This window comes from Euleptes europaea, chromosome 1, assembly GCF_029931775.1.
Source record: "Euleptes europaea isolate rEulEur1 chromosome 1, rEulEur1.hap1, whole genome shotgun sequence".
NCBI lineage: Eukaryota > Metazoa > Chordata > Lepidosauria > Squamata > Sphaerodactylidae > Euleptes > Euleptes europaea.
Genome location: NC_079312.1, coordinates 132,075,791 through 132,091,008, shown reverse-complemented (window position 1 = coordinate 132,091,008; position 15,218 = coordinate 132,075,791). Strand labels below are relative to the sequence as shown.

At 46.3% G+C, this 15,218-nt stretch overlaps 1 protein-coding gene across 1 annotated transcript; it reads left to right on the top strand.

Moving 5' to 3' along the window:
• The first annotated feature begins 5,994 nt into the window (after nucleotides 1-5,994).
• RAC3 (Rac family small GTPase 3) lies at nucleotides 5,995-15,132 on the top strand. Its single transcript, XM_056851252.1, has 6 exons — nucleotides 5,995-6,052; nucleotides 11,537-11,608; nucleotides 12,440-12,557; nucleotides 13,204-13,266; nucleotides 13,566-13,725; nucleotides 14,232-15,132. Exons 1-6 carry the CDS (start codon nucleotides 6,018-6,020, stop codon nucleotides 14,360-14,362), a joined length of 579 nt encoding a protein of 192 aa, XP_056707230.1. The 5' UTR covers nucleotides 5,995-6,017; the 3' UTR covers nucleotides 14,363-15,132.
• Nucleotides 15,133-15,218: the final 86 nt, after the last annotated feature.

Sequence of the window (15,218 nt, the reverse complement as noted above, 5' to 3'; positions counted from 1 at the left end):
AAAAAGGCAAATTCCATGCTGGCCATAATTAGACGAGGAATAGAGAATAAAACTACTGATATCATACTGCCCTTGTACAAATCTATGGTGAGACCACACTTGGAATACTGTGTACAGTTCTGGTCACCACATCTAAAAAAGGATAGTGCAGAGCTTGAGAAGGTGCAGAAAAGAGCAACCAAAATGATTAGGGGACTAGAGCAACTGTCCTATGGAGAGCGGTTAAGACACTTAGGGCTGTTTAGCTTGGAAAGAAGGTGGCTGAGGGGAGACCTGATAGAGGTCTATAAAATGATTCATGGTTTGGAGAGAGTGGACAGGGAGAAGTTTTCCCCCCTCTCCCATAATACTAGAACCACGGGGTCATCTGCTAAAGCTGGAGGGTGAGAGATTCAAAACAGATAAAAGAAAGTATTTTTTCACACAACGCGTAGTTAAATTGTGGAACTCCCTGCCCCAGGATGTGGTGATGGCTGCCAGCTTGGAGGGCTTTAAGAGGGGAGTGGACATATTCATGGAGGAGGGGGGTATTCATGGCTGTTAGTTAGAATGGATACTAGTCATGCTGCATAACTATTCTCTCTAGTGTCAGAGGAGCATGCCTATTATTTTGGGTGCTGTGAAACACAGGCAGGAGGGTGCTGCTGCACTTGTGTTGTTTGTGGCTTCCTAGAGGCACCTGCTTGGCCACTCTGTGAACAGACAGCTGGACTTGATGGGCCTTGGTCTGATCCAGCAGGGCCTTTCTTATGTTCTTATATGAATTAGAAACATACATTGGCAAATTCACATTTTTGTTTGCAGATATTAATGGAAAATATCTAAAACCCTTTAGCTTTTTCTCCTAAGTGCATTTCGATTTCAAGGAACGTGAATCTAAAAGAGTGTGGAATTTTAATGTTTTTTAAATACGTTGCCCTTGCCCCTCAGATTTCGGGAAATGATTTCTTCACAAATTTTTCATGGTAGAGCAATGCATCATCAGTTTTTCAGACATTTGGACTATTTTGCGCAAAGCAATTCTAACTCGCTTTCCAACAGAAGACAGAAGGGTTAAAAAAAAATCTCTAAAGCAAGTAAGGGTAGTGGAACCAGAGACCTGTGACTGGAATGACACACATGTAATTTGGCCATAAAAGCAGCCACAAGGGAGGGGCTGGTCGGGGTCATGGTACTGGAGAAGGGGCAGGGACTTTAACTCTTCTCCAGTCGGAAGTGTAGTGGTAAGATTAGGATCTGGGAGACAGCTTGAAATCTCTATTTCGGCATGAAGATTGCTTGGTGGCCTGGGACCAGTCCCACTCATTTTCTTTCAGCCTCAACTTACTTCACAGGGTTGTTGGGAGGATAAAATGGGAAGGACCCTGCACTCCTTGGAGGAAAGGCGAGGTAAAACTAATATTTGAAGTAAAACTCCAAATCTTTGCCATCTTCAGTAATGTGGGGGTCCTGCCCATAAAGAGCAGTAGCAGAGCCTGTGGTAGAAACCAGACAGCAGAGTTGAGGGCTGAGCAGGATTGTTTGCAAAGGCAGTGCAGTGAGGAAAAGGGTGACGCTAGGCCCTGGTTCCCTTTGCTCTTTTCAGAGCTTGCTTTAAGTGGTTCTGGAAGGAATGGGAGTGGGGATCATTCACGCCTGTCTGGAACAATCAGCACCTAGCAGCCCACTGGCCAGTGGCAAAGACATTTCCTCTTGCATGTGTATTCAGACAGTGCCCCCGAGGCCCTCATTTTATCAGAGTGTTAAAAAAATCCCACTTGGTTGTTTAATGAGATTTGACTGCTTCTGTAGGAAGGCAGAAATTTGTTCCCTCTTGGGCTTGTCCTGCATTTTAGGGAGTTGATATGAAAGGGCAGCAAATCAGCATCTGTCAGCAAATCAGCAGATTTGAGGTTTCTGTAATGTGTGTTAGGGAAGTGGGGAATTTTCACGCATGACACTTTGAGCCGCTGATGCGCTTTGCACTTGTGTGTGGTGGTACTGCACGATGAAGGGTGGGGGAGCCATTTTTAATGTAAGATAACCTCCTAGCCAATGTGTGCCTTTTGAGCTATTGATGTGGGAAATGCAAAACCTGGATCTATGAATCACATGGAAATTCCCTCAATGTTGGTATGCTGGAAACGGAACTGTTTTGAAGCGGGTCTGCCGCAGGTGGCAAGGCAAGCTTGTCCCTTACAACAATGTGATCAGATCAATTATTCCCTGGAGAAAGGAGCAAAATTTCAGATTTCACCACAGAAAGATTCTCAGCCAGTTGTAAAGGCTCAGTCTTTGCTATATTCAAGGTTAAACTGCAAACAGCTATCGCTAAATGTATGCCGGTACTTTGAAGAAAATATTTTATGACAACTGCACCAATGATACCACAGGTCAGAATCACTGTTCCTTTTTTCTTCTTTTTTGAAAGCAAAGCTCGTTTAATTGTTCAGAATAGGTAGTTGGTACATAGGACCAGTGAATTCACTAGAAATACAATTACAGGGATGCAGAGGGTTGATGAACCTGTGAAGTTTGAGTTCAGTGACTGGAATTCTGGACATATTGTCTGGACTTATTTCTGGCAGTTCTCCAGCCAGATTGGTAAGGCTGACAAATTCATCCTTGAGAGATGGCAGTTCTGTGGCTCCTATGTCCCTTCTTGCCAAGATGGGGAGATGGAAATTTGGGTTCAGTTTGTGAGGATGAATTGGCGGTCTGACACCTGCCTCAACCACAGAATTGCTTATGGTTCAGATTTCTGTATTGGCTTGTAAACAGCATCCTGTATGGGTGGAAATTGTACATAGGGTGGAAATTGTAACCTCATAGGTTAAGAGCAACCACCGGAGGCTTCAGACGCAAATCTGGCCCCGCTAGCTGCTAGCCAAGCACAAGGGGTGTGTGGACAGAGTGGTGGTGGCCCTGGCAATTGGGTTTGCTGACAGTCTACTTCAGAGGGAAGAGATGGGGGCTGACCTATCAGCTTCAAGTCCTCTTTACAGAAGATTTCCTCCACTGTGTAAAACTAATTGTCATGCACAGGGTTAGTCGAGCAGTGGGTAGTGTTGCCACCCCCCACCACCACCACTCCCACCAGCAGGGCTCCTGCACTAAGGGCAGAAACTCAATGGATGAAGCATCCTCCTGCCAAGAAAAGGTGCACTCTGTAGGCAGAAGAGTCGTCACTGTGGATATAGATAAAACATGGGGTTTAAACCTACTGGGAAGAGGAAGCTCCTCATGCCCGGGTCCTAAAAAGAAGCTGAGGCCTCGTGCCGCAACCCTGCCCAGCGTAAAGATGCTTCTGGGGGCCTGAATGTCTCCTTGCTGCCCCTTGACCGTTGGCAGCAGCTCTGCAAGGTGCCGGGGCGCAAGTTAGTTGCTAAGATACGGGGGGCTGCTCCAAACTCCAACGCACCCTGTCGGGTCCTTTTTTTTTTTTTAATGGTTTTTTTATTATTTTTCAAACTAGTTCACATTCTATTATATCATTCCATTCATATAGTATATACTATAAACAATTTCTATCTTATCACTAAACAAATATATAAAGTTGACTTCCCCTCTCCCCCCCTGTCCATTTGATATTATTTCTCTCTTTGTATTTAATGTCTAATTCATTATAATAAACCACGTTTATCATTATCTTAAAATCTACTCTTTAACTTTGGTATCTTAATTACTTCAAAAAATTTGAATTAGATCAAAACATATCCCTTAATATTGTCGAAGGCTTTCAAGGTCAGAGTTCATTGGTTCTTGTAGGTTATCCGGGCTGTGTAACCGTGGTCCTGGTATTTTCTTTCCTGACGTTTCACCAGCAGCTGTGGCAGGCATCTTCAGAGGAGTAACACTGAAGGACAGTGTCTCTCAGTGTCAAGTGTGTAGGAAGAGTAATATATAGTCAGAAAGGGGTTGGGTTGAGCTGAATTAATAATTGATTAACCAGATTTTTCCAGAAGATAGAACAGCCTTATTTCACCATTGTTTGACAACAAGTTATTTCCTATGGGATAAAGAATTTTATGAACAGATTGATGGAGTAGCTATGGGAAGTCCACTCAGTCCAGTAATAGCAAACTTTTACATGGAATATTTTGAAAAGACAGCATTAGAATCGGCACCTTACAAACCTACAGTCTGGTTCAGGTTCGTAGATGATACATTTACTATTTGGAGCCATGGTGAAGAAAAAGTAATGGACTTTCTAAACCATCCTAATAATATCCATCCAAACATTCAGTTTATCATGGAAAAGGAAATTGAGGGTAAACTCCCATTTCTTGATACCTTTGTCATCCGTAAAACAAACTTTCAGTTAGGTCACAAGGTCTACCGGAAACCAACTCACACAGATCGCTACTTAACAAAAACTCCAACCACCACCCCCGACAGAAAAGAGGAATAATCAAAACATTAATGGACCGTGCAAGACGGATCTGTGAACCACAGTTTCTCAAGGAAGAAACTAATCATCTAAATCACGCACTGCTAGCAAACGGCTATTCCAGAAATGAAATCAGCAGGGCCATTAAACCAAACAAAAATCAGAAAACTCAGGAAAAACAGTCTCCCATAGGAAAGGTATTCTTGCCATTTATTAAAGGAGTCACTGATAGGATGGAGAAACTTTTGAAAAAACATAACCTACAAACTGTTTAAACCCACCAAGAAAATACAACAGATGCTACAATCAGCAAAAGACAAAAGAGACCCCCTCACCTCTGCAGGAGTATATCGTATACCTTGCAGCTGTGGAGAAGTTTACATCGGGACCACAAAACGCAGCATACAAACAAGGATAAAAGAACATGAAAGATACTGCAGACTTGGCCAACCTGAGAAATCAGCAGTGGCTGAACATGGACTGACACAAACAGGACACAGGGTCTTATTCCAAGACACTGAAAGACTGGGCAATTCTACCAACTATTTTGTCAGATTGCACAGAGAAGCCATTGAAATTCATAAACATCAGCACAACTTTAACAGAAAAGAAGAGAGTTTAAGAATGAATAAGGCTTGGCTTCCTGCCCTGAAAACCTCCAGACTAACAAAGACTACGGTCCACAATAGCCATGCGGATTAGCTTTGGATTTCACACATTAACAGATCACTTCAGGATACAATGGTTCCATATTAACACACCACACCCTCATTAGCACATTATCTTGATACTTACCGGACAAAGATTAGCACATTACCTTGTATACTTTTTGCAGGACAATGATTCCGCTCAAACCCAACCCCCTTCTGACTATATATTATTCTTCCTACACACTTGACACTGAGAGACACTGTCCTTCAGCGTGAATTATCCTCTGAAGATGCCTGCCACAGCTGCGGGCGAAACGTCAAGAAAGAAAAGACCAAGACCCCGGTCACACAGCCCGGATAACCTACAAGAACCAATATCCCTTGATGTCCCCCAAATTAATTTTATTTACACAGTACGTTGTCCACGCCTCCCACTCTCCCACAAATCCAGTATTTTCTTCTCGATTGATTCGCGCGGGTAAGTTTTGCCATTTCAGCCCGCTCCATCATTTGACCGATGCAAGCGGCCTCATCCGGTCCTTGGGATGTTTCCCATTTCACTGCACGGACCAGTCTTGCAGCAATAGCGGCGTGTGTCAAAAAACGACCTCTGAGTCACTACCGAGCCGGGCATCATACCGCACAACATCATGTCAGGGGTTTTAGGGACATTGCACCCTGTCGGGTCCTAAACCGCGGGGCGCTCCACGATCGTGCCGGCTGCCCGGGAGATGCCCCCCGCCCCCTTTGCTGGGCTTCCTTTCGCGCGAGGGTGGAGGGCTGGCGGGGAGGGGCCGCCGGGCTCCCTCCCTCCCTCCTCCCCCCCTCCTCTCCCGGCTGCGGGCGTGTGCCTCCGCGCGTCTGGCTCTGTGTCTCCGGCGCGCTCACTGCGGCTGCGGGCTGCATCCCTCGCGCAGCGAGCCCAGCAAGGCCGGCCCGCGCCGCCATCCAGCCCAGCGCAGCGCAGCGCAGCGCAGCGCAGCCCGCCGCGGGGGCAGATGCAGGCCATCAAGTGTGTGGTCGTGGGGGACGGGTGAGCGCCGGGCGAGGGCCGCGGGGCGGGGGGGGGGCGAGGCTGGCGCTCGGCCAGGCGGACCATGTGCCGTCGGGGCCGGGGCAGGGCGGGGTCGGCGGGGAAGGAGACGGCGCGTCCCTGCTCTCCCTCCCTCCCTCCCTCCCTCCCTCCGACCCACCCACCCGTCTCCCTCCCTGGGACCCCCGAGGGCCCTTCCGCGCGGACGATCCGGTGCAGAACGCGCGCCCACCTGGCTCGCGGCAGGCGTCGGGGTGCCTTCCCCTCCAACCCCCCCCCCCGCACACACCCCCTATTGTTGCCCCGGCAAATCTCTGCCGCCCCGCCCACTCCCATTTCAGCCCCGGTAGTAGCTGCCTCCCCCCCCTCCCCGCTGTCATCCCCCCCACCTCTGTTCCCCCACCCTCCCGTCTGCTGCAGTCTCCGGGGGGGGGGGCTTTCATCCCCCTGGCGCTGGATCTGCCCCTCTGGAGCCTTGTAGCTTCGCCATATGTGTGGGGTGGGGGGAGGCCAGGGCAGGAGCCGCGCCTTTTATGCAACGGGTCGGCGTCTCAGACAGGGCGGGGCTCTTCCCTCCCCCCCCCCGCGGTCCCCTTTTGGGATCCGATTCCATCACAGCCGGCACGAGAGCCGGCGGGCTTGTGTTGTGCGGCGGGCTTTGGGGAAACCTGCGCCGCCCAGGTCCACGGCCATTGTCCTCGGAGGCTTCCTCCTTGGAGCGTGAAGGTTGTGCCTCCTCCTTTCTTCCAGAGGAGCAGGGAAGAAAACCAGGCTGGCAGAGTTGGCCAGCGCTGGGAACCCGCGGAGACCCATGCTGGTCTCTAGCAGCTGGATGAAACAGGAGTCTAGTGGCACCTTACAGGCTAACACAATTGATTCCACAGTGGGACGCCGTGTTAGTCTGTCTGCAGCAGTAGAAAAGAGCAAGAGTCCAGGAGCACCTTAAAGACTAACACAAATATTTTCTGGCAGGGTGTAGGAGCTTTCGTGAGCCGTGGCTCACGAAAGCTCCTCCCCTGCCAGAAAATATTTGTGTTAGTCTTTAAGGTGCTCCTGGACTCTGGCCCTTTTCTAAAATTGATTCCACTATGAGCTTCCTTGAACCAGCGCACATTTACACTCCCTGACCATTTATGCACGGGAGGTTTTGCCTTGGATTTTGCTGTTCTCTAGATGCACGTTTCCCCCCCCCCATCTGAATTAGCAAAACTCTGCAAGGGGGCTTATTGTTGAGTTTTGAGAATATGGCTAGGGAAAACGTGCATCTAGAGAGCGGCAAATCCAAGGCAAAACCTCACGTGCATAAATGGCCACTGATTAAGCCCTCCCAAAAACGTACGCCTGAATAAATGTTGTTGGCACTGGACTCTTGTTTTAAATCCTGATCAAGTGTCCTGCTGACTGGCCCACGGCAGAGATCTGGTTCTACCAAGAAGGCAAATGTTGTAAGAACATGTTGAGGTGCTCACAGCAGTGGGCATTGAGGGACAGAGGATACAAGATTAAACCAGGGAGTGACCACTTTCCAATCAGAAATTGTAAGACCAGAAAATGAATCCTGTTGATGGATGAACTTGATGAAGGGACCTGCTGGAGTGTCCCCAGAGAGAGGTGCAGCAGAAGAGCCCATAGACATGGAGAGGACAGAGTGTTGTTCTGGGACCAGATTCCATCCTTGTGAAACTCTCTGGGTGACACTGACTTTAGGCCTAACCTGCTTCACAGAGCTTCTGTGAGGTTAGAAACAGACAAGCATCATACAGGTAGGTGGTGAATCCCTGGTTCAAATGTCATGTTAGCTATGTGACTTTAGGCTGGAAGAACATTTTCCCTATTTTTACACCTTCCCCAATAACACTGACCTTCCTTACAGGAGTCGTAAGAATTATTGAACTAGTTTCAGTACTCAGTACTGAAATACACACCTCCCCAAAAAGTGCTAATCTGGATGGCCCAAGGTAGCCTGATCTTGTGATCCCAGGGCTAGGGTCGGCCCTGATTACTACTTGGATGGGAGACCACCAAGGGAGTCCAGGGTTGCTACACAGAGGCAGGCAATACAAAGGATCTCTGTCTCTTACCTTGAAAACCCTACAGGGTCACCACAGGTCAGCTGCGACTCAATGCCGCAGCCACCACGGCATATAAAAAATACATATAAATGACAGCTGGCCATTTGGGCCTCTCCCAGTGCTCGGTTGTTTTGGATATTCATTTCCAAGTTTCTGGAAACCATTTGCTCCATTGTGTGTTATGAAAGAACCCCCTTCCTATCCACTTACGAAGAAGCCTTGAGACTTTCTATTACAGTATACAGAATTCTAAAAAGATGAGACTTGACCTGTTGTCACAGAAGGGAAAAAATTACAGAAGCCTTATCTACAGAAGTGGTAAAACAGAGTGAGGAATGGACAATGAATGCATACCATTAAATATTCCAGCATTTAGCAAGGAAATGCTATGAGGAAGTTTCATAGTTACACCCCATCTAGATAAGTAGCAAGGGTGATCCAGCTCTTTGTAATTTACCTCGGTGATAAGATGCTGGTTCTGATCTAGAGAGCTCCATCTGTGAAGGATCCTCTGGCTATATGCCACATTGGAAGTGCAGCAGAGACGTATATTTGCCACTTACTCAACAGTAGTCTCAAGTGTTTTAATCTAGAGCATCACTACATCTAATTCCAAAGAGTGGTAGCCAGATCTTTGTATTGAGGCCAACCAGTGGGAATTCTGCAAACCCATGGAAAATCTAATTATTTTAAAGGGCAGATGACCCTTAGAACCCTATTTGTAATACCTGTGCACATGCAGACATCACAAAGGTCTCCACAAGAAATTCTGGCTATGAATAAAGTTAATAAATATGAAGCAAAATGCCAGCATTCAAGTGGCATCTAGGGTTAAATCCAAAACAATATGTGAAAACTACTACTGGCCAGGAAGTGATGGCATAGAGGACGGGATGGAAATCAGCAAGCAGCTGGTGGCAGGGGAAAGTAAAGCCAGAGTAAGTGGTGGAAGGAGGGATAGGGGGAGATGAGATTTCAAGTTCTCACAATCTCCCCTTGTTTAAGCACACATGATCCTGCTGGATCAGACCAAAGGTATAACTAGTCCAGTATCCTTTTGCCTACAGTGACCATCAGATGCCCCCAGGAAGCCCATAAGGCAGGGTAAAATATGCAAATAGCCCCTTTGTTGCCTTCTCTTGACATTGGTATCCAGGGGCATATGGCCTCTAAACATGTCTAATGGCTAATTTGCCTAACTCCCTTTTTAAAACCATCTAAGCAATTGCTTGGGGAAGGCACTGGCAAACCACCCCGTAAACAAAGTCTGCCTATGAAACATCTGGATGTGACATCACCCCATGGGTCAGGAATGACTCGGTGCTTGCACAGGGGAACTTTACCTTTTAAGCAATTGCTACTTCTTATGGCACCAGATTCTACACAATAATTATATGTTGGGTAAAGAAATACTTTCTTTTACATTAATATTCTGCCTATCAACTTTATTGGGTGATCTCAAGTTCTTGTATAATGAAAGAGAGAGAAAAAATTCTATCCACTGACTCAATACCAAACAAAATTTTGTGAACCTCTATCATATTCCCTTAGTCCTCTTCTTTCTAAACTAAAATGTTCCAACTTCTTTGTGTGTGTAAAGTGCCATCAAGTAGCAGCTGAGTTATGGCAACCCAAGCAAAGGTGTTTTCAAGGCAAGTGAGAAACAGAGGTGGTTTGCTATTGCCTTCCTCTGTAGTCTTCATTGGTGGTCTCCCTTCCAAGTACCAACCTTGCTTATCTTCCAAGATCTGACAAGATTGGACTATACCATGTCACCTTTCCTCAAAAAGAAGAAGCTCATACCCTTTGATCATTTTGCTTGTCCAGCTCTGTGATACCCTTTTTGAGATGGGCAATGAGAAATATGCATGTATGATTCTCAACATGATCCAAGAGTGCAGCTCAATCTGCATGATGGAGCCATGGACCAATAGGGTCGTTTTTTTCAACAATCCTGATGGAACCCTTTAGGTTTTCAGAAAAATCCCAAAAGTTAGAAAGAGGCTTTTGTTCATTCCAAACTCACAATGTAAAGGGGGAAAATATCTGAGATCTTGGGGTGCAACATCACTACCTCAGTCATCATTTTGTGGGTTCCTTAGCAATCCTGTAAACCACGTTGAAGGGGGACATAGCTGCTCTGCTGGGAGAAGGGTACTTAAGGCAGTGGTGACTAAGGGAGGCCAAGGGGGAGAAATACAGTGGAAATATTGAAGGAAGGAGGAAGTGATGGGGAGTGAGGTGGGGAGGCAGAAAAAAAAACTGGAGAAAGAAATGGGGCCAGCCTGGATGGGTAGAATTTCCCCTACTTGCCCGTTCTCACATTCCCCTGCCTGTGGTATAGTAAAAGTGACTACACCATAGATTTATATAAAGTCATTATGATGTTGGCTGTTTTATTATCAATCCCTCTGTTAACAATCCCTGATGGGGAATTTGCCTTTTTCACAGCCACCATGCACTGAGTTGACAATTAAGTTGATAGACACCAAGAGCTCAGACCTTGTTAATATCTTTGCCCTGAAGTGCATCATTTTACATTTACTTACACTGAGCTTAATTTACCATTCTGCTGCCCACTCCCAAATTTAGAAAGATCCTTTTGGAATGCTTCACAATCTGCTTGGATTTCCACCATCCTGAATAATGTGGTGTTATGTGCAAAGTTGGCCATTTCATTGCTCATCCCTAATTCAAGATCATTTATGATCATGTAGTAAGCATAACACTCAATCACTTTTCTGCCCTGGTGATGTCAGTCCCAAAAAACACCTTTCATAGAGGTGAAAAGGCCGCTAACAGAGCCACTGGCACATGCTGGGCATACTGAAAGGACACCTGCACACAACAGAAAGGCACAAAGCAATGCAATGAATGCAAATATGTTTGCATGACAAGTAATCAGACACTGAATCAATACCACTTGATTATTCCTCAATTCACACTTTCACAATCTGGATTATTAACCTAGGTCTGGTTTTGGTAGCTTCACTAATACATTTTTACTTACTTTCCACTTGCATTATAAGGCTGAATTAAGATTTGTGGAAACCATACATTTGCACAGTGTCTGTTCCCCTTGCAACAGAACAGCAGAACAATTTATAAACTAAGCAAACTATTTTAGGGCCTCAGATTATGAAGGGCCTCTAAATACAATTCCCCCCAAACCACTAATTTACCATTTATTTTATTTATTTATTTTTGGTAATGCTATGGAGCCTCTTAAAATTGACATGGATAAAGGCCCCAGCCCTAAATGTATGATATTTGGCTACACTAGGCACCTAACATGTACACAGAAATTTAGGCTTGAATCAGTGACTTGAAATTTGGAGCAACATAGCATGTCCAAGCCCCTCATCCCAGTCCCACAATCTCTGATTTTATGACTCTGCTTTCCTTTTCCTAGGGCTGTGGGGAAGACCTGTCTGCTAATCAGCTACACGACCAATGCCTTCCCCGGAGAGTATATCCCCACTGTGTGAGTATTTGGAAACTAAGCCATAGGTTCCACTACATACTTGTGGTATAAGATGCATTCTAAGCTGTGGTTTGTAAGTCTCACATTCTCGGATTTTTAATTTTCTGGATGTTGGAAATGTTGGACTCCTTAGGACCACTTCAAGCATGACAAAGATAGCACTTGTAAGAAACTGGGTGTTTGCCCATGTGAAAATCATAAATTATGACACGTACATGGTTGTACACACAGCAAAAATAAGCACTTACATGACCATCACGCAAGATCATGTACTTGGGAACTGCATGAATTAACGCTGACATATGAAAAAGTCCCAGTTGTGTTATAGATATTATATAACCATCGTAGATTGTATTCTAGGCCAACCACAATTTTACTGTGAATACAATATCAGTTAACTCTCTCCAGTTACTTCTTAAAATGTGCTTTAACTGTCCTTCCTGCTCACACAATTAGAATGGCAAATGTGTAGGGAAAGAGTGAGTTTTGAATTTCATGTGTTTGTGTCTACCCATGTGCATGCTGTTGTGTAATTTAGTGAAATGGAATTCACAGATTAAAAAATATGGTGTGCACATTTTGAATGAATGTGGAAGGAGGAGGTCCATTTTACTATTCTTCAGCCTGTCCATACAACAAAAGTGGTTCGTGTTAGGGATTAAATCAGAAAAATGATCAAGAACTTTCAAGGCAGCACTTACTGACTAAGAGAACAGAACTGGAGGGTGGGAATTATTCAGGAATAGTCAAATCTAGAATGAAGTGACCCTGAGAATACAGCATGGAGGTGGGATGGAATGTCTGTTTCTGACAGGAGCAATTTCCCACCAGGTTTGATAATTATTCTGCCAACGTCATGGTGGATGGAAAGCCAGTAAATCTGGGGCTGTGGGACACAGCGGGACAAGAAGACTATGACAGACTGCGCCCTCTTTCCTACCCACAGACAGTAAGTGCTGATACTGTCCCCTTTGTATCCCCTTTCAGACAAGGTCCCCCAAGCTCCTGTCTACTGAAACAGACAGCGGCTCTGTATATTCTGCTCTGTGTATTTTTCATTTCTGCAAAGAGGATGCCTGAATAAGAAATGTAAGAGAGGTTTGTTACATCTAAGTCCATCTAGTCTAGCATCCTGTGGCAAGCATTATTCCCCTGAACACACACACACGCACGCACACTACTGCTCCAAAAATAACTGGTACTCATGGCCTTTAAACATTCCCCTTTAAAGCCATCCATCTAAAGGCCATCACATTTTATGAGCAAATTATGAGTTGCATGAAGAAGTACTTTCTTCTCTGTTCTGAATTTACGACCAGTTGATTTCACTGACCCTAAGATCATGGAAGAGAGATGTGGCCATGTTGCAATCTAAGCCTATATCATATGTTTTTTTGTGTGGAATCTGGTATTTATGGCAGGGCTGGGGTGGAGGTAAATGTTGGGGTATAAAAGGGAGAGACTGGTGGGTGGGATGATTCTAGGGGGAGCAGTGGTCAGCAACAGCATAAGATGGTTCCCTATACTATTACATGCAGAGGTATATACCGCCCCACCTTACCCTTCCCATGTAATGAATATTATTATCTCCACAGGATGTTTTCCTGATCTGCTTCTCACTAGTGAGCCCAGCCTCTTTTGAAAATGTCCGAGCCAAGGTAACACATTTTCTCATTAGCATAAGAAAAATATCATGGCTACTACACATTGGCAGAGTGGCTGTTCTGGTAGCCAGCATTATGCCTTCTGTGGTCACTAAAGCATACCTGTAATGCTTCTAGTACAAGATGAAAATCAGTGGGGAGCATGCACTGTAGCCGAATTAGGGCCTCTCTGAAGCCTTCTCTTAACTTGGGTTAGGCTAAGGGCTAGAAATGGCCCCTGACCCAGATACCTTTTTCTTCCATTGTGCTCAGTGTCACCATACAAGAAAGTTCACTTTCCTCTCCCATTTTAGTGGTACCCAGAAGTTCGGCATCACTGCCCCAACACCCCAATCATCTTGGTGGGCACCAAGCTGGACCTGAGGGATGACAAGGACACCATCGAGAGACTGCGTGACAAGAAATTGGCTCCCATCACCTACCCTCAAGGCTTAGCTATGGCCCGGGAGATTGGTGAGTTTTGGAAATAGGGCTGCAGGAAGGGGTGGGGCGATATAAAGGGCACGACATTTCCTCCTGTGTTTTAAATCACTCCCTTGTTTTCTCTATGAGGATCAGAAACTGGCTTTGGGGGGGGGGGGAGAAACAGTGCTCCTGGTTCTGATGGTAGCTGAGGGTGAAGAATTGTGGAACTCCCTGGCCCAGGATGTGGTGATGGCTGCCAACTTGGAAGGCTTTAAGAGGGGAGTGGACATGTTCATGGAAGAGAGGGCTATTCATGGCTACTAGTCATGATGCATACCTATTCTCTCCAGGATCAGAGGAGCATGCCTGTTATATTAGGTGCTGTGGAACACAGGCAGGATAATGCTGCTGCAGCCGTCCTGTTTGTGGGCTTCCTAGAGGCACCTGATTGGCCACTGTGTGAACAGACTGTTGGACTTGATAGACCTTGGTCTGATCCAGCATGGCCTTTCTTATCTCTCCACGATCAGCTATGCTCTCCACTCCTTCTGTAGGTTCAGTGAAATACCTTGAATGCTCAGCCCTTACACAGCGAGGCCTCAAGACGGTCTTTGACGAAGCCATCCGCGCTGTTCTGTGCCCCCCACCCGTGAAGAAGCCTGGCAAGAAGTGCACCGTGTTTTAAGGGCACCTGAGTTCAGCATGTTACGAGTGTCTTCTCCTCGTGCGCTCGAGGAGGGAGCGTTCTCTGGGTGTTCCCGCAGCAGGAGAGGCGGGGCCCTTCATCATGTACGAAGTCAGTGTTTTTTTAAATGTCTCTTTGATTTAACGTCTGTGTCGATGTAAAAAGGGCCGCATGGGAGGAAGAGGAGCTCGACGCTGTCCCAACCCCAGGGCGGAGGAGTGGGACGAGCGTGCTTTCCATGACTCCATGCCAGGGGGTAGTGCGTGAATAGAAAGAGCAGCCCTTTATACTACTTCAATTGGTGCTACAGTGCTGTGGTGGGAGCAGGTAACCACCCCAGTGAGGGGTGGAAAGACAAACGAGACACAGGTAGAAGAAACAGCCATTAGTGCTTTATTATTATGTGAGACACTTGCTAAGCAGCTCTGTGCCATCTAACGCTGTCTTTGCCTTCCTGGGCGTCAGCCTGTGTGCTGCTCTGGAGCTGGTTTACTGACCATCAGCCCTCCTGAAGATGGGGAGGAGGAAGAAGGTCGCTTTACCTTGTACAGTCTGGGCAGGGCTGTGCTGTGTGGCAGGAGCCTAAGATGAAAAAGGATGCAGGTGGGAGGGTGATGGCCGACCCCTTCCTTTGGTCGGTTGTGATGGATTGGGGATGGAGCAGGGAGAGCTTTGGAGGGGTTGGGATGGAGACAGGTCCAGTTTTTAATCATCGTGTAGAGTGATGAGCTGAACACCTCTTATTTTATACAATAAACATTTCTCCATAAGTAAGGAGTCGTGATTTGTTCAGGTCCGGTAGGGGAAGAAGGGGTGTCTGTATTCTATACTCATTTCACACGTCCTAGTAGTTGAT